Source organism: Pezoporus wallicus, unplaced genomic scaffold (assembly GCF_028554395.1).
Source record: "Pezoporus wallicus isolate ANWC-B61680 ecotype Strahan unplaced genomic scaffold, APGP_CSIRO_Pwel_v1 contig_8057, whole genome shotgun sequence".
Lineage (NCBI taxonomy): Eukaryota > Metazoa > Chordata > Aves > Psittaciformes > Psittacidae > Pezoporus > Pezoporus wallicus.
The window spans coordinates 902620-921326 of record NW_026637044.1 but is presented as its reverse complement, the minus strand read 5'-3'; the positions used below and the strand labels follow the sequence as shown (position 1 = coordinate 921326).

Genomic DNA, 18707 nt, shown 5'->3' with positions numbered 1-18707 from the left:
AATTCCCCAGGATCTGATCTAACCCACATCAAAATCAACTCCAGCTCTCTGTTCTTTTCCCTCAGCTCACCTCCACAAACACCACCAGCCTTATCTGCAGGGGACAGTGTGACTTCAAAGGGGTACAGGAAAGTGTTTGCTAAGTCTCCTTGCATCTCCCTAAAAAACAGAACTGCACAGAGGAGCCCACTGTGTCATGTGGATACTAATGCCTTGACAATTCCTCTCCTCTGTAATACAAGGACTTAGACCAACATAAGAAGGATATGGAGCTGTTGGAGTGAGTGCAGAGGAGGCCACAAACATGCTCTGAGGGCTGGAGCACCTCTGTTGTGAAGACAGGCTGAGAGAGCTGGGCTTGTTCAGCCTGGAGAAGAGAAGGTTCCAGAGGGACCTTAGAGCAGCTTCCAGTGCCTAAAGGGGCTGACAAGAAATCTGGAGAGGGGCTTTTGACAAGGGCAGGTAGGGACAGGACAAGGGGGAATGGCTTTAAACTGACAGAGGGGAGATTGAGATGAGATCTGAGGAAGAAGTTCTTCTCTGTGAGCAGAAAAAGATCCTTTGATTTATAAAAGTAAGGTCCCCTGCATTGGCTGTTTCTACTACTGCTCCCATGGCCAAAAGCCTCCTCTGCGCTCACTCCAACAGGCCCATGTCCTTCTAAGAGTATGGCTGGTGGCCATAAGGACACCAGAAACCCTTACAGCGTTAGAGGAGCCACAAAAGTTTTACATACTTGTTTAAGTCAGCTTCCTCTCTGTCTTTCCCCATGGGTTGCTGCCAATCACACCTTGACCAAACCTGGTCACTGCGATGACACGTTATCAGAGAAAAGAGAGAGCAGTCTGGCTACTTAACTCACCTGAATGTCTCACCATTCCTTCTGGATTTCTTCTTCCTACCATGTCTGGATGAAGGAGCAGTGCTGGTGTCAAAAGCCTGCTCATCCTCTTCGTGCACCAAATGGCCATCCACATCAACTACACCTGCCTGGAAACAGGAAGAAATAAAACATGGACCAGAAAGCATTAGATTTGTAACTTTCTATACCACAAAAGCTATACAGCCCTTGCCCAACAGTTATTCCATCCTGTTGTATCATCTAATATGGAAATCTGTACACATTAGCAAGTATTCCAAGGAAACACATCTGTAAGAAAGAAGTGAGAACTAAAATAAGGCCAAAATCATCCTCAAATTCATATGCTGAATGTTTCAGCCACTTAGAGGGAGAACAACTTAGGTCTAGTGTCCCAAAAGAAATAAAAGCACCCTCAGAAGTCTGGTGAGGCCCTGGCACAGGCTGCCGAGAGAAGTTGTGGCTGCCCCATCCCTGGCAGTGTTCAAGTCCAGGTTGGATGGGGCTTGGAGCAACCTGATCTAGTGGAAGGTGTCTCTGCCCATGGCAGTGGGTTGGAACTGGATGGTCTTTAAGGTCCCGTCCAAGCCAGACCATTCTGTGATTCTATGGTGATTCTTTGATTTCTGAGCTTCGTATTTCAACAGGGAAAAGTTGAGAACTTGAGGCAATTCATGTTAGAACAGCAAAGGAGCCAATTCTAAGATTGATTCTGGGCGAGGCTTGAGCACCAGACATTACCTTATGAAGAGCAGCAATAGTAACAAAGTCATTTTTGTCTATCAGAGCGTACTTGCTTCGTAATCTCGCCTCCACTTCACACTCCTGTTGACTAGGGGAGAAAACAGCCTCTTACCATTGTGTTCAAGGAGGATTATTTCTTATGTCAAGACCTTTGATAATGCCAATATCAGATTTCCAAAGAAAATCATTTTTTACCTGTGATCTCATTCCCAAACACCCCACCTTCCTCCTTCCATCCTTTCCATAGCTACTGTAACCTTTATTTACTTTTCTCTATTTTCTACAAACTCCCTTAGGCCTCGTACATATAGAAGCTTTCTGATGGCTCTTTTAATACTCTACATAACCTTTTAGTGGTCCAGATCAAACCCTGTTACCTCCATTCAGTGCCATCCCCTTCCTTTAACCTAGTGATTTTTCAAACTGAATGATTTTTTTATGGAAAAGCATTATCAGCAGGCTCAAATACACTATACAAGACTAAACATCCTTAAAGAATCTCCAAGTTAAAAACTACTGAACTCCACTGTTTCAGAACAATAAAATGAGCCCCAAGTTAAAAAAAAAACTAATAGGCAAAATTTTATCATGAAACCCATTTTGTTCTCAGGTCCCAAGGAAAGCCTGACTGCACAGTGTGATGATGTACTATAGACACTTGTGCTCACTCAAGTTTCTCAAGGGCATGCAGCTTCTCTACAGCAATATCCCACTGTCACACTTGTGAGTTGCAACCTCTACTGCCCAGCAAGGTCGTACAGCTTGATGGGGCAGGGACTGCGGGGGTTGCCCTAATACCCTTATTCTTCTTTGTTCTCTTCTATTTCATGACATGCAAGCTGCTTGTCCTCATTTTTAGGAGCCTGTCATTCACCTTCCTTCCTTCCGCAACAACTTTCACCATCCACTGGTGACATTTTCAAACAGGCACTTTCTTGCTTTCTCCGATCCCACACCACACATCAGAGAGCACCTCCCTGAAAACAGCCACAGAACCTTCTTATCATGCTCCTGCAATTGTTTTGTGACCTACCTGTGCCACAATCAAAAAAAAACCAAGTAAACCTGATGACTTCTTGAGGCTGCTGTGGTGAGACCACTTTATATCACCTCATCCTACAAGGTCTGCTTTTTCTTTTGATCTGTTTGCAGAATGCCTTATGCAATGGAGATATGCTCCATGATTAGGGATCCCACACAGTTTATACTCAGTGACAGTATATTTGCCAAGAATTTTTAACCAGTGATGTTCATCCTTGAGAGCCCTTGCACATGATGTATGAGCATTAGAAGTTAGAGGTAATAGTCTTGTGCAGACGCCAGCAGAATTTATCCAGAATTGTGTTTTCCATTACAAGGAGGAAATGGCTTTAAACTGTCAGAGGGGAGATTTAGATGAGATATTAGGAAGAAGCTCTTCCCTGTGAGGGTGCTGAGGCACTGGCACAGGTTGCCCAGAGAAGCTGTGGCTGCCCCATCCCTGGCAGTGCTCAAGACCAAGCTGGATGGGGCTTAGAGCAACCTGGTCTGGTGGAAGGTGTCCCTGCCCAGGGCAGGGGGTTGGAACTGGATGAGCTTTAAGGTCCCTTTCAACCCAGACCAGTCTGAGATTCTATGACTCACCCATATCACTGTAACTGTGATACCACAGACAAAAGCCTGGTAGCATTTCTTGAACCTTACTGTGATATGCATCAACCTTGGATATCTTACCTTAAAATCAGTTTGAACTGCCTGAATACCTCCCGGATTTGCCTGAGGTTCACTATCTGAGGAAAAGAGGTATACAGTGACGATGTAAGCAAGCATCTCTAGGCTGTGGTCAGCTGTACTGATTCAAATATTTCAGACTGCAAGTACTCCACTTTCCATTTGCTGGGTGTCCACGCTCATGCAGGATTACCTTTATCCTGAGAGTCAGGCTGGAGGTGGATACATTGCTCACTCTTAGGAGACTTTTAAAGAGAAAGCAATCTGACAGACTACAGTAAATTCCATTTACTGTACAGCCACTGAGGTAATGAATTAATTATAATAATTTTTAAAATTACATAGATGGCATCTACTCACCTTGCAAATTATGATGCTACTTCTCTTTGCACTGCTGGCCAAGACTGCCTGAGTACTTACACCTGCCAGAGCACTATTGTTAGTCCAATAACTCAAGCCATACTACTCTCTGTTTTGGAGATGATGATCAGAGGCATGGACAAATAAATAATGGGCAGTCTGCAGATGAGCAAGAATCTGCCTCCAGCTCTCCCAAGGTCCGAAAGACTGGCCCACACTATGAAACACACAATCTCTGGTCTCAACTCTCTCTAAAAGATTCTTGAGTGTCACTGAAGACACCCTTCCCTGTGTAAAACTCCTTAGTCCTTCCGTGCTTTCCCTGCTCCACATCACATTTTGCAAGTCAGGTAACACACACCTTCATGTATGCCCTTATTCTGCTCCACTCCTGCCCGCTGGAGGGAGAAAACAGGGACTTTGAGAGAAGACAATAATTACATTAAATAAGAGAAAGTGTCTCAAGTCTTCTGTTCAAACTAAAGGGTTATCTGTTTCGAAAACACTCTTCCAGCAACTTCTGCACTCTTGTCACAGTGGCTTCTGCTCACAACCAAACCAAATTTCACAGTAGCTCTGAATGTGCATTTGCATTTCCATCTTCTTTCATTTTGCTTGTTTTCCTGTTTGCCCAGGCAGGAATATTTGTGTCCACAGGATTTCTGCTGCTTTTTTTCACAAGCATTTTGCAGTCACCAGCTAGTTTCAAGTCAAGAAACCCAGCCTTAATGAACCTGTCTCTGAAAGACTGGACAGGTTTTGGCAACACACCTTGCAAAGATTTAGTTTAACACTGGCAGAGCAAATTTTTGTCATTAATTATTTAAAGAAGTTCCAAATAAACCAACTCAAAAGGTTTCAGGACTGAGGAGAAGTCTCCTCAAGCTTCTGAAAAAGCAAAAATTGAATGAAAACAAAGAGACAGTCCTTAACGCACAAAATAAAAAACAAATTAAATTACTATTCTGTAACACTTTCAGGGTTAAAGACAGCCTCTTCAGAAGACATTTCCATTGCTTCTGTCCCAGAGTAAAATGAGATGGAATCAGTATTTATGTGCTTCTCCACTAGAAAGCTACTTACATCAATTTCATCAATGGCTCCTTTTAGGTATCTATGGACTTGAGACTTAATCTCTTCTATCTGGACGTGAGACAGAGGGTCATAAGTCACCAAAGAACGATTTGCCTGAGAAAAAAGGTGAACAACTGAGTATCAGCAAATCACAAAAAGCTAAGCAAGTGTGATGAACACCTGACGTGGCTCTAATGTGCCCAGGGAAGCCTTGTGTTTAATTTCTGATTGCAACTCCACACATCATCCGAGTTGATAGGACATGGGACGTGGGGACATGCTGGAAGCAATGCATCCCCTGCACATTTCAATCACACAACAGGAGGGCTTCGAGAGTCTGAAAAAAATAGGTGGGGTGGCTAGGGACTGAAGCTACAACACAGTCTCACTAGGATCTTCAGAGCTTTGCCCAAACCCCAAAAGACAGTGCTGAAAGCTGAAGGAAGAATACAGTCATGCTGAGTGCTGAGTTAGCTGATCCTACTGCAAAAGAAAAATCTGGACAAAGCTTTAACTAGGTCCCATCTAAGACACTGCAACCTATTCCTTACCAAGCTGTCATGTACGGCCAGTTCCTGCTTCAGAAAAGCAATCTCCTTCTCCAAAGCCTTCACTGTCCCCTAGCAGGAAAACAAAAGGGTGAGCAAATGACTAAATGCTATTGGAGAAAAAAACCTACAGAAAAGCAACATTAAACTGGCTGCTAAAAGATATCATAGCAATACACCAGCTCCCCCAGGGTTTGCTGTCAGGTTTGCATCAGTGAAGTAGCAGCTCTGGAAATCATTTTGCCTTTCATTAGCTTCCAACAGGACAGCTTCTGTTGTGTCCTCGGTGTACTGCCTGCAGAGTCAGACCAAGCCTTCAAAGGAGGGCCACCTGGCTTTTAATTTCACGCTTTCCTGAGCTGGTACTGTAGGGGCCATCACATTCTGGACTATGAGATACTATCTCAAAAGCAAAGAAGTGTGGAGGTTTCCACCCTGACTCTTACCGAACTCAGCAGGAGTTCTGACATTAACTTTAATAGAGGAGAAAGTCACCTGTGATGTATTTGATTGAATTTCTCCATAACATGGAATATCTTCAAGCATTCACTATTTAGAATGTGTTTTCAGAAAGGTGTGGACACACAAGTCACCTTGGGATTCAGGGAGAATTGGATACTGAGCTGCTTTTTAAGTGATTTGTTGAGCACAATAGCTTTCTTAAAGAAAAGTTAAACACTGCTGGATTGGGAGCAGCCCTAAGGAGAAGGACTTGGTGGTGTTGGTCAATGAGAAGCCAACCCAAGCCATTCTAGGATTCTATGATACTCTTTCAGCTACTCTTTCCCACTCCACACATCTCAGATGAAAGGCACTGAAGAGGAAAAGACAGTTTGTTGCACAGCTTCTTCTGGAAGCCGTTGGAGGAAACTCCACAGCTGTTTTTCTGCTTGCCAGTGAGATTAGACCATGAAATAAGGCAGGGCTCTCACGCGCCACATGTGTTATGGATCAGATGGCTGCAAACTTGTTCCTTGGGCCATCAGTAATTCATAGAACATTTACTGCTGCCAGCTCTGTTTCAGCTGTGAAAGTGCACTCAGGACATCTGAAATAGTATCATCATTTTCTGTAAGTTTTTTCCTAGTTTAAACAAGTTTTGTAATTGTGGCAAAAAAGTTCTTTTACCAGCAGCAATGGGGATAATGCTGTGTAAAGCTACAGGTAGGACTGTAGATCATTTCATAGAACTATAGAATGGTTTGGGTTGGAAAGGACCTTAAAATTCATGCAGCTCCAGCCCCTTCCACTAGACCAGGTTGCTCCAAGCCCCATCCAACGTGGCCTTGAACACTGCCAGGGATGGGGCAGCCACAGCTTCTCTGGGCAACCTGTGCCAGGGACTCACCACCCTCACAGGGAAGAACTTCCTCACATCTCATCTCAGTCTCCCCTCTGTCAGTTTAAAGCCATTCCCCCTCATCCTGTTCTTACCTGCCCTTGTCAAAAGCCCCTCTCCAGTTTTCTTATCAGCCCCTTTAGGCACTGGAAGCTGCTCTAAGGTCCCCCTGGAGCCTTCTCCAGGCTGAACAAGCCCAGCTCTCTTGGCCTGTCTCCGTAGGAGAAGTGCCTAGGAATTTCTCCACAGACCATGGGAGTAGCCCAGAACATAGTATCTCTGCTAAAAGGTCAATCTTATCAGAAAAATGAGGGACTTGTATGCATGCACTTGAAAGAATTACCACATGGCAGCGAAGACATGACCATCTGCATGACTGTAACATGTAGCATATTCAAGGTAACTGTAATTAAATACCAATGAAAAAAGGTTTAATACTAATCCATTTCATCAGTTACCTAAATTTAGCAAATGTCAGCACAGCTGATGAGTGGTAATTCATTACACTATCAAATCTCTGTTTTTTAAGGTCATTATCTTCAATATTAATGAACCTGACAAAAATTGCCTTCCTCTCTTCCCCTTCTCTACGTACCTCTTGGTCATATGTCTCATTGAGGACTGGCTCTGTCGTGACCCATTTCATTCTGTTAGCAAACCGAAGAGAAGACAACTGAAAAAGATATTAGCAAGGATAGAATTTTCATAGTCTGTTACTTCTTAACCATATCAGATCCCAGAACACAGAAATAAAAAAGCTATTTAACTGAAGGGAGCAATATAGGATTTCTTATTCTGGGATCATATCTTCTAACGCTCAGTGGCTTCTGTGTGATTAGCCAGCTTCAGATGATGTCTTTGTCCTTTCTGTTCTGCCTGTGGACAGCTCTGTGTGTATCAGAGCAGTGATCTCCAAAATACCCACACCCACTTCTCATAAAAACAAGACTTACATCCCAAAACCTCTAAATCACACATCAATGGCCTTCGAGTTTAACTCCTGCAGTTGTGGTATCCTGAGACTAAACCCCTACCACCTGAAAAACCTCCTCTTGATGCAAAGCATAGTTGATGACTCCTGAGCAATACTGTTCCTAGATGCTATCAGAACACAAGAAGATGATAAAACAACTTTGCCTTGAAAACAACTACCCAACAGATTAATTTGGGTTGGTTTCTTTTGCTACATACAAACATAAATACATACATTTTTCTTGGCAATGAGCAAAGTGATTCCCTTCAAGGATACCACCAGCAGAGCCAGCAGAGATAAAGATGTCACTGTCCCACTCTACTCAGTGCTTGTCAGGCGACTCCTGAAACACTGTGTTCAGTTTTGGCCCCTGCCACACAAAAAAGATGTGGACAGGCCAGAGAGGGTCCAGAGAAGGGCCACAAAGATCATCCAAGGACTGGAAAGCCATGTGAAGAAAGGCTGAGCGAGCTGCACTTGTTCAGCCTACAGAAAAGAAGGCTCATAGGAGACTCTATCATCATGTTCCAGAATTTAAAGGGTGGCTACAAAAAAGATGGAGACTCCCTTTTTACAAGGAGTTTCATGGAAAAGACAAGGGGCAGTGGGCACAAGTTACTCCTGGGGAGATTCCAGTTGCACAGAAGAGGAAAATTTTTCACAATGAGAACAATCAGCCATTGGAATAATCTCCCCAGGGAACTGGTGACTCCCCAGTGCTGGACCCTGTTAAGACTGGGCTGGACCTGGTGCTGGGCCATGTAGCATGGGTCATGCTTTGCCTGTAAAGGTTGAACCAGATGATCCTTGAGGTCCCTTCCAACCTGGGATTGCAGGATTCTGTGATTCTCTGTGTTACAGATGTGGTTAAGTGGATTCAGTTTACACAGTGAGACTTTTCTCAATTTCATTATTTCACAGGTTAAACCCCCCCCAGTGTTAGGAAGATACTCCTACTTCCTGAAGCAGCAGAAAGCCAGCTCAGCTCTGAACCAGTGCAGTCCCACTGACCTCGTTATACTATGTATCATTCAAATGCATTCGTAGAGTTGAACCATCAATAATTACCACTCCTCAGTGTGCTTAGATTTTAGCTGCTTGTGCCTGCTCTATTTTGGGCTCTCATTTCTTCCCCTGGGCCAGTTACCACTCATCTGTTTGCATCACAAAGCAGATTGGTAAGAGCAATCTCTTCTCTGAGCCTTTGAGATAAGATGAATTAGGCAGGATGTTGCTCTGGGACTCCTGCCATAGCCCTCCAGAGACCAGTCTTTAAACCAAGCTACAGCCAGTTGTAACAGTATCAAGAACAAGAGTCGCATTCTGCAGAAATCAGTTTAACTTACAGTGTGTTCCACATGCGCAGCTTCCCCACAGACATTTGCCACTAGGACAGTATTGCAGTTTCTCCCTGGGAAAAATAAAAAAAAATAAATAAAAGAATAATTTTCTAAAAGGCAAATAATATAATTAGGGGGTTCATTGTTTCTTTTTTTTTAATGTATTATGTTCTGTGCTGACTAAAATAAGAGAAAAAAGAGCAACAAAGAACACAGCCAGTTTGTCCTTCTAAAGTTCCCATGGGTCCAGAGACACAGTGGCACAGAATGACTGAAGAATAAAGGCAACAGGCATTTCTCACATGGTGACGATGCAGTAGGAAGACAAGAACACAAACTGTGAAAGCCTGAAATTGAGAAAACTGGAGCAGAGGATTTTGAAATCCCTTGGCCTAAATCTAATAGTGGGGAACCTGGCAGGATGTGGTCCCTGCCTTTCCTAAACACAAGACTCGGCTCAGAAATGCCTTGAACATCACTCTCCTTTCTGATGCCTTTGGTTACACCACACAAACCCCTACAGCCTGTTTTCAACTGCTTTCTCCTCCCATGTCTCCAGCATTCCAGAAGCACAAGCCTGGATTCATGATGTGCCTCAGCTTTGGGTTTATCACCTGCAGCTTGATGCTAATGCAGAAGGGCCTGAAAAGGCTTGTAACATGCTGTTTGGGTTTGTTTGGGTTTTTTGTGGCAGCTTTTTACAGCATTCTAACTAAGGTTTTGTGAATTCCTACTAGTTTGAAGAGTGTGGGCTTTGCACTTTCTCCTGCACCTGCTGTTTTATTTGATGAAGAAAACCAGACATCCTTTGAACAATGGTGAGTTCTGTGTGTTTCTATGTTATGACCGTACAACTAGGAACTGTCGGGGCCTGCTATGATGCACAGCTCTTACCCAGGGAGTCCTTGAGGACGTAAGTGAGCTTGCTCTGCCGGAAGGGGATGTGGTCCCTCTTAGGATCAGCCAGGGCAGTGATGACTTGCTCCAAGAATGACAGAGACTTGTTGATGTACGTGGCCTCCTTCAAAAGCTGTCCTTCAGACTGTAATGCAAGATCAAAAAGCAAAACTTCCACAACACGTACTTCTGGTCTAACTGCAGGAGGGAGCATACTCCTCACTGAGAGTAAAACTCTGTTTGCCTCTGAGGGTAAGGAGCTAATTCAGACCTGATAAATTCATGAGCTAGAGCTTTCTTCAGTTTGAAAACAAGTTTTCAGAGACCTCAATTTTTCATTATAAGTTTGCAAGGACCACTGTCTTTCCCCCAGCAGGGTAAATCATGTTTTGGCATGGGGCTGATGCAGTTTCTACTCTGCTCAATGTAGAATGTCACACAGGACCTGAGAAGCTTTCAGTTGTTGAGCCCTAACACCCTGAGAAACTTTTGATAGTTTACCTGCCGTAACCAGAATTTGCACTGTTGCTGCTGGAATGAAGAGGAAAATCAGAGGCTCTTTGAGAAATTACAGACTCAAATTACATGGGTCTGGGTTGGGTTGGAAAGCAAACGCAGGATAGGAGTCACATGTGGACTTACAAATGATACACAGCAGCTGCAAACAACTGAGCACCTTCTGACATGTTATCATGACTTACAATTTGTCACAGCGTCACCTATTTATCACAGGCTGAATTCTGTTGGGGGGGAAACCTGTAATTTCACCTCCATCTTGTTGATTACTGGGCTCATCACCACAGACTGAAATATTTCTTCCATCACTTACTCCAGACTTGCTCTGTCTCTCTGAGCCTGCCAGATCTATTAAGTTGATCTTAGAGTTAACACATTTGATGTCTGAGAAAAATCTGAAACGAGACTGAGGGAGAAAAGAATATAAACTGTAGACAAAACTGAAATACAGTAAAAACCAGATGTCTAAAGATCCTCAGCCACTGGAGTCCCCAGAAAAACTGCTGAAGCACTTACCTCAATGTAAATAGTAAAGATGCAATGGGACCTGGACGAATGCTTGTTCAGTGCATGCTCTGCTATTACTCTTTTGTTCTCACCCTGCAAATGAAGTCAAAATTCAAACAATGTTTTTAAAATTCTTCATGGGTAGAAATTATAAATCCACACAGTTAAATAAATGGCAATTCAATCTTTGCTCCATACAGACTGTAACTCCAATCAGTTGGTTCACAGAATCACAGAATTGTTAGTGTTGGAAGAGACCTTCCAATCAGCTCATCCAGTTCCAATCCCCTGCCACAGGCAGGGACACCTTCCACTAGACCAGATTGCTCAAAGACCCATCCAACCTGGCCTTGAACACTGCCAGCAATGGGGCAGCCACAGCTTCTCTGGGCAACTGTGCAAGGGCCTCACCTCCCTCACAGGGAAGAACTTCTTCCTCACATCTCACTAAATCTCCCTTATATCAGTTTAAAGCCATTCCCCCTTGTCCTGTCCCTACCTGCCCTTGTAAAAAGCTCCTCTCCAACTTTCTTGTCAGCCCCTTTAGGCACTGAAAGCTGCTCTAAGTTCTCCTCTGAGCCTTCTCTTCTCCAGGCTGAACAATGGTTAGGGCAGTCAGAGTGGGAACTCACCAGGTTTGCCTTGTTTTCTTACTCAAAGGCCTCTCAAAGCACTTCATGGGGGGGGTTGATAAAGGTCACAGTTTACTATAATAATGCCTTTTACTGGAAACTATTTCCACTTTCGATGCTCAGCTCACAGAATTGTGGCTTTTTGAGAAACAGTCAGGCAAGCCTTGCTCAGAGGCAATACCTCCCTGGCTGTTTCAGTTTCTTGAATACTAGAAACCCAAAGCACTCCCCAGGCTTCAAATGTCATAGAAAACTCAAACATACACAATAGCTACAAATCTGTAATGCCTGCTTACAGGAAAAGAAAGTGACATTGAAAATGATGTGGTAACTGTTTGTTAGAAGTGCCAGGCTATCACAGAGCAGTGCTGTCAGGCTGGCAAGACAGAAAAGGAAACAGAAGGCTCTACAGCACAGAAATGCTGCTGTCAATAGGTTTCACAGCCAGAATCTGCCTGGCTCTAAAAGGACGATGACTTTTGAGAGCTGAAAGGTCAGTAACTGGCTCCACGCTAGGCAGTATAAATCCACGAGCAAGAAAGTGAAGAGCTTCAGGTATCAGTACTATCAAGCCCAGTCCACAAATGAAGAATCACAGCATGTGGCCAGGCTCCTCAAAGTCTGGAGCTTTCTCTGTGAACCTCAAACCACAGGCAGAACTCATCTAAGGATGCTGAATGGGTCCCCAGGCCCCACTTGCACTTCTTTTATTAACAGATCTCAAGCTAAGTTACATTATCATTATCCTACTCTTTAAAAAGAAAGAGAGCTCCTGCCAGTCACAGAAGCTGGCTTAGGATACCACAGTCCCATTATTAAAAAGGTAAGTGAAATACTTTGAGGACACCAGGTGGTTCCTGCTATGAATACACTTCCTGCATACAGAACCAATTATTTATTCATGTTTTCCTTAAGAACTAAAGCATCCACAGTAAAAGAAAGATACAGATATAAGTAAGCAAACTCCCTTCACAAATCTAACCACTTGTGTGAACATCCTGCTGTAAAATCTGACTAATGGTACCTATGCCATGATCATCCCAAACTATCTGCCCAAGATGCTACTGCGAAGACTCTTTCCTTGGAACATGGACATAGCTAGGTCAGGCGGTGTGTTTTTTCAAGAAGAAATTCCACTGTAGATCATCTGGTTGGTCTAAAAGGATCCCAAACGTTGGACGCTTTCTACTAAGCCACTCACCAACACCCTTATGTGATAACCAGGGTCATGAAAACAAATCTTTTGGGCTGTCTGGGATCTCAGCCTGCTGATGGGGCCAGTGAGATAAACCTTTTGAAATGAAGGCATTCTGTGGCTGCCTTCTGTATTTTGGTGCTGTCTGAAACCTCCAATGCTACTACGTTCTGTGGTCTCACCCCAGCATGTTTCTTCCATCACTTGACTTGCTCTGGCATAGACTAAAACCAGAATTTCCCCAAGGAGATCTTCCAGAACCTCTGTGCCAGAACATGGGCTACAAGGAGTTACCAACTCTTCTATGCACACAACAAAGGGAACAAAGAGGGCTGAACCTCCCCCCAGCCCTCCTGGCCACCCACCTCCTGCTCTACTGCCTCCTCCCTGTGCTAAGCCAATAAACAATTAGATGAAGTGTAATATTTGTTTTCTCTTGCCTCAAAAAGGAGACTTAGAGCATCTTCTTCGAGGCTAATTTTATGTATAGATAAGCCCTTCACATAAACCCCTTCTGGGCAATCCACAATAGCCATCTGCATGTCACTGCTCCCATCGCTTGTCACGTTGGACAGAAGGTCAAACAAGGTCTCATTGTAGATTTCCAGATAGGATATTCGAACAGTGATGAGTGGATCAGTGGATTGTGCAGTTGCTTTGAAGACCTATACAAAGACAAGGAGTTCGTCAACAGCACTGCTAGTTCACAAACAGAATAATTAGCTATTTATGGTGTCCCAGAAAAGCTATTCATAACTTTCTGAACAGCTATAAGTGCATCCACGTGTGTGTAGCTAATTCCGAACAGGAGTTTCCTGAGGGCTGACAGGGCTAGGTCAACAATTTTAATATGATTTTGCAAAATGGAAGTGATGAAAACAATACTTTTGAATGCCTGCTTACGTTTGAGAAGCAGCAAGTAAACAGGAACAACCTCTGCAAATGACAATAAAGCATAACTACAGAATTCTTTCTGTCTTTGTTTCACAGAATCATCAAATCACTGACTAGTTTGGGTTGGAAGGGAGCTTAAAGCTCATCCACTTCCACCCAACCCTGCCATGGGCAGGGATACCTTCCACTAGACCAGGTTGCTCAAAGACCCATCCAACCTGGCCTTAAACACTGCCAGGGGTAGGGCAGCCACCACTTCTCTGGGCAACCTGTGCAAGGGCCTCACCACCCTCACAGGGAAGAACTTCTTCCTCACATCTCATCTCAATCTCGCTTATCTGAGTTTAAAGCCATTCCCATTGTCCTGTCCCTATATGCCCTTGTCAAAAGCCCCTCTCCAGCTTTCTTGTCAGCCCCTTTAGGCACTGGAAGCTGCTCTAAGGTCTCCCCAGACCTTTCTCTTCTCCAGGGTGGACAAGCCCAGCCCTCTCAGCCTGTCTCCATAGCAGAGGTGCTCCAGCCCGTGGAGCATCTTCGTGTCCTCCTCTGGACTCACTCCAACAGCCCCACGCGCTGCATGTCAGCTGTCTTTGTGGAAGTGGAAAGCATTCTGTGTCACTGCCTAAAGATAAACAGACCTGTCCCCTCAAAGCACTGCTAAGCTTGTGCCTCTGAACAGGGACATATCTATGTAGCAATGGGACTGACAAATCAGCATATTTCCAGCCAACATCATCCCAATGCTCTTAAACGTCATCATTATCAAAGCACAAGGTCATGGTGTAGTTAAACAAATCCAGAAAGTAACTATGTTTTACAGGCTCCTTTAAATCTTTAATGATCTTATCTTACATTAAAAGAATTAAAAAAACCCACTGCTGGAGATAAATTTATAACTTATTCACCATGTTAAAACACTTCTGTGAGTATCAGCAAGAGCTGATACAAGAGATGTCCTGGCTATTTCTTCCAGCTTCTTTTCCCAGTCAGATCCAATACCTGCTGTATAGCTCGTGGTATGATTCCTCGATGCTTGTAATCAGCAGTTGCTCCCATCATGGTGTAAGTTTTACCAGCCCCCGTTTGCCCATAGCACATTATCGTGCCTAGAAAAGATTCAAAAGCAAAAGAATAAACTCTGGAGGTAACCTCTGCATTTCACAAATGGAACATCAACAGGATCTCTCCCTCAGATCAAATCTCCACTTATTGTCAAAATAAGGCCAAGTGCAAGGTCCTACACCCGGGTCAGGGCAATCCCAAGCACAAATAAAGGCTGCAGAAGACTGGATTGTCTCCTAAGGAGAAGGACTTGGGGGTGTTGGTCCATGAGAAGCTCACCATGACCCGGCAGTGTGCACTTGCAGCCCAGAAACCAACCGTGCCCTGGACTGCATCACCAACAGCATGACCAGCAGGTCGAGGGAGGGGATTTTCCCCTTCTAGTCCATGCTAGTGAGATCCCCCCTGCAGCCCTGCATCCAGCTCTGAGGCCCCAACACATGAGAGATGTGGAGCTCTTGGAGCAAGCCCAGAGGAGGCCATGAACATGCTCCAGAGGGCTGGAGCATCTCTGCTATGGAAATAGGCTGAAAGAGCTAAGCTTGTTCAGCCTAGAGAAGAGAAGGCTCCAGTGACACCTTAGAACAGCTTCCAGTGCCTAAAGGGGCCAACAAGAAAGCTGGAGAGGGGCTTTTGACAAGGGCAAGAAGAAAAGAGGGAATGGCTTTAAACTGACAGAGGAGAGATTGAGACGAGATCTGAGGAAGTTCTTTCCTGTGAGAGTGGTGAGGCCCTGGCTCAGGTTGCTCAGAGAAGCTGTGGCTGCCCCATCCCTGGCAGTGTTGAAGGCCAGGTTGGACAGGGCTTGGAGCAACCTGGCCTAGTGGAAGGTGTCCCTGCCTATGGCAGGGGGTTGGAACTGGATGAGCTTTAAGATCCCTTCCAACCCAAACCAGTCTGTGATTCTATCATTCTATGTTAATAAAAATAGCACCAAGTTACCATTATAACCAATTAAAGCTTCGGACACCAATTTCTTTGCCACTGTCTCATAAAGCTGTTCCTGGGAGGTGTTGTGAAGGATGCCATCCATCCTAAAGCTCCAGCTGGTCTGCCTGCTATTCATAGCTTCTTTCTTGGCATCTTTTTTGAGGCAAATCTCTATGCTCTGAAACCCAAAAAGAGAGGAAGTTAACTTTGATAACCATGAAGAGTTTCAGCAATTGTTGTCCAAAAAGAAAAAATACGCACTGAAGACCTGGAGACCAGGAGGAAATGGAGCACAAAGAGCACTATTGTCATACTGAACCTGATGGTATTTTCTGCTAATGTATATTCTAAAAAAAAAAAAAAAAAAAAGAGAAAGAAAGGTGGCTCAGCTCATCTGTTTACCCCCCAGTGATGTGTCTGATCTTGTGTCCCAGGGAAATTATGAACTAAGCAAGAGAAGATGAAGGGAGGAACTTGCATAAGGGAGGATAGAAACAGACGGTTCCACAGGTTGGAACTGAAGTTACCACTGGGAATTCCTCAAGGATCAGTCAGAGTCCCAGTCATTTTGAGGATTTACTCTAGTCACTGCATCACCAGAAGTGTGCTTTCCGTAGTCACACTTGCTGATACAAAACCACAAGCCTCTGTCAGCGCAGAGGAGAACAGCAAGCAGGACAAAACAAACAACGTGCACCAAAATGTGTGGCCTTAAGGAGTGGAAGAATTCTGCATTTCAGTGGGCAAAACTGAAACCAAATCCCAAACCTTTCACACGTGCAATCTCTTTTTGTCTACCTTGTTATCTGGCCCAAACTTGATCATATCTTGAGCAAAATCAGCTGTTGGCTTGACTCCCACGAATGCGTGGACTCTCTTTCTTACTAGATACATACTAACTAAAGAGGAAAAAAAGGAAAAATCAACACTGTTGCATTCCCTAAAAAGAAATGTAATGTTATTTGTCATGAAAAGGCAAGATACAGAGTAGTCAAGTTTAAAAATAAAGTGTTGACAAATGTTCAATTGCAGTCTCTATTCTTTATGAAAAGCAACTGTGGGCAACCAGTTGCTGAAAATTCTTTCCAGTATTGTTCTGCTCAGAATGCTGAGTGTGGATACAGAGAATTACTGATCATGATTTCCTCTTGTGTACCAGGCACATTAGTGTTTGACAGCACAAGCTTTCCCTCCTCTCAGGCTTGCAAAGAAAATAATTGCAGGAATATGAGAAGCATTTTCTTTTGTCCAGCGTTTTCAGTGTGTGAAGGCACTTGCAGCCTCCTGGTTTGTAGTGCCTGATCATCCAGAACTCGATTTCAGGCTTCTGAGGTTTTGAGTAAGATGTGCTGTAGGTGAAACCATGCCAAAAGGATCTCAACAACACTGCAAAGGGCTGTGCAGTTGTTGGTATGCAAACACTTCCAGTGCTCTGAACAGCAGTTACCTTGTTTACAGTCTGGATTGATTGTGCACTTCCCATATTTTGGAATTAGAACCCCTTATTTATACTAAGCCATAAGAATATTTTGAAGTTCCTCATGAAGACCTGATCTTAGAGTTTCCAGAAGAAAAAGAAAAAATCATGTGCCTGACAACTGATGAAATTCTTATTTTATTCTGAAGGTCAGTGTGAATGCAGGGAGTGGCTGTCAATACCCAGTGACACTAAAGGATCTGCTGACCAAAGCTGCAGGTGGGCTCACAGGATACATCAAGCTGCTTAAAAAGCTGCTTTAAACCCCTGGAACATGCAGATCCTGTGTTTTCCCCCCACGAATTCCTACAGACAGCCTGTGATCAACAGTTGTGTGATAATCTAGGGACAATTTCTAGTTTCAAACAAAATATTTTCTAATTGTTGTATATTAATCACTGTGCTCTCTCCAGCACCTTATCTCCTGTGACTGCTCTAAAAAGAAACGTAGAACTGTGAGTTGGACCAAGACTTCTCTTTATTTAAAACAGAGGTGAGCATTTGCATGACTACCTGGTAAAGGTAATGTGGGCTCCTTGTACTCTTCCCAGGTGATCTCAGTGATTGCAACACATGACTGCTGTGGAATCCAAAATGGTGCTAAGTTTCCATGCTCACAATCTCTTCAGATTGGGAGACAGTCTTCAAATAAACGATCTGTGAAAAAGCACAGTGATAAAGAAGTGCAAGGAAATCCGCATAAGGATCTCCTCTAAATGACACACACATAAAGCTGCCAAGACATTTGCCAGTACTGTGTGAATAAACACTGAAGCAGCACAGGTACAAGCTGAATGGAAGGAGAAATGGAGCTTTAAAGCTGGGAGACAGCATGGAAATGCCGCTCATCTGGTTATCAGGATTGTAAGAGGTCACAAAACTCTGCTATACAAATAGAATGTTACAGTGGTATGTGCCTTATTTCATAGAATAATAGAATAACAGAATCCCAGACTGGTTTGGGTTGGAATTGACCTTAAAGCTCATCCAGTTCCAACCCTCTGCCACGAGCAGGGACACCTTCCACTAGACCAGGTTGCTCCAAACCCCGTCCAGCCTGGCCTTGGACACCATCCCTGGCAGTGTTCAAGGCCAGGTTGGACGGGGCTTGGAGCAACCTGGTCTAGTGGAAGGTGTCCCTGTCCATGGCAGGGGGTTGGAACTGGATGAGCTTTAAGATCTCTTCCAACCCAAAACAGCTTGTGATTCCGTGACTCTCTAACAGGGAACAGAGGTTTGCCAGGGCCAGCCATTCCCACGGCCTTGCTTTCTGGCGCAGGGGCCAAGGCAGGTGATCTGTCAGGGCCTGGGGTAAAGCGGGGAAAGGATCATCCATGTTGTAGAGAGCAAGGCCTGTGGAGACACCACCTGGGGTGGGGGCAACACAGCCTTGCGGGGCGGGGGACGACGACGAGGTCCTGAGAGGGTTGATGCGGACTGTAGGGGCGGCACTGCCGGGGGAGGCGGGTGGCGACAAGGCCCTGCGGAGGGGCTTGCTCCCGGGGCAGCCCCGCCCACACCTACCTGTGTCCCGCCTCGGCCGGGCCGGGGCGAAGGGCGGCCGCAGCGGTGCCAGGGCTGTGTACACCGTTGCCATGGCAGCCACCTCTTCCGCCCGCTTCCGGAAGAGGGTTATGACGGAAGTGGGCG

The 18707-nt window shown here is 44.6% G+C and overlaps 1 protein-coding gene across 3 annotated transcripts in view; it reads right to left on the bottom strand.

Moving 5' to 3' along the window:
* Positions 1–17606, bottom strand: part of KIF9 (kinesin family member 9) — a 28229-nt gene extending 10623 nt beyond the window's left edge. Inside the window, exons 1-15 of one of the 3 annotated variants that reach the window (XM_057402853.1) lie at positions 17571–17594; positions 16379–16479; positions 15593–15758; positions 14588–14694; positions 13135–13359; positions 10877–10960; positions 10674–10766; positions 9842–9989; positions 8954–9018; positions 7230–7307; positions 5299–5367; positions 4757–4861; positions 3317–3372; positions 1601–1691; positions 863–990 (exon numbers count right to left, since the gene is read on the bottom strand). In XM_057402853.1, coding sequence (XP_057258836.1) covers positions 863–990; positions 1601–1691; positions 3317–3372; positions 4757–4861; positions 5299–5367; positions 7230–7307; positions 8954–9018; positions 9842–9989; positions 10674–10766; positions 10877–10960; positions 13135–13359; positions 14588–14694; positions 15593–15758; positions 16379–16474 — 1511 coding nt within the window. In that variant the 5' untranslated portion in view covers positions 16475–16479; positions 17571–17594. Of the gene's footprint in view, positions 1–862; positions 991–1600; positions 1692–3316; positions 3373–4756; positions 4862–5298; positions 5368–7229; positions 7308–8953; positions 9019–9841; positions 9990–10673; positions 10767–10876; positions 10961–13134; positions 13360–14587; positions 14695–15592; positions 15759–16378; positions 16480–17570 lie in introns of those variants that run through there. The other 2 variants (XM_057402854.1, XM_057402855.1) reach the window with 2 other exon arrangements.
* Between the last annotated feature and the right edge of the window lie 1101 nt (positions 17607–18707).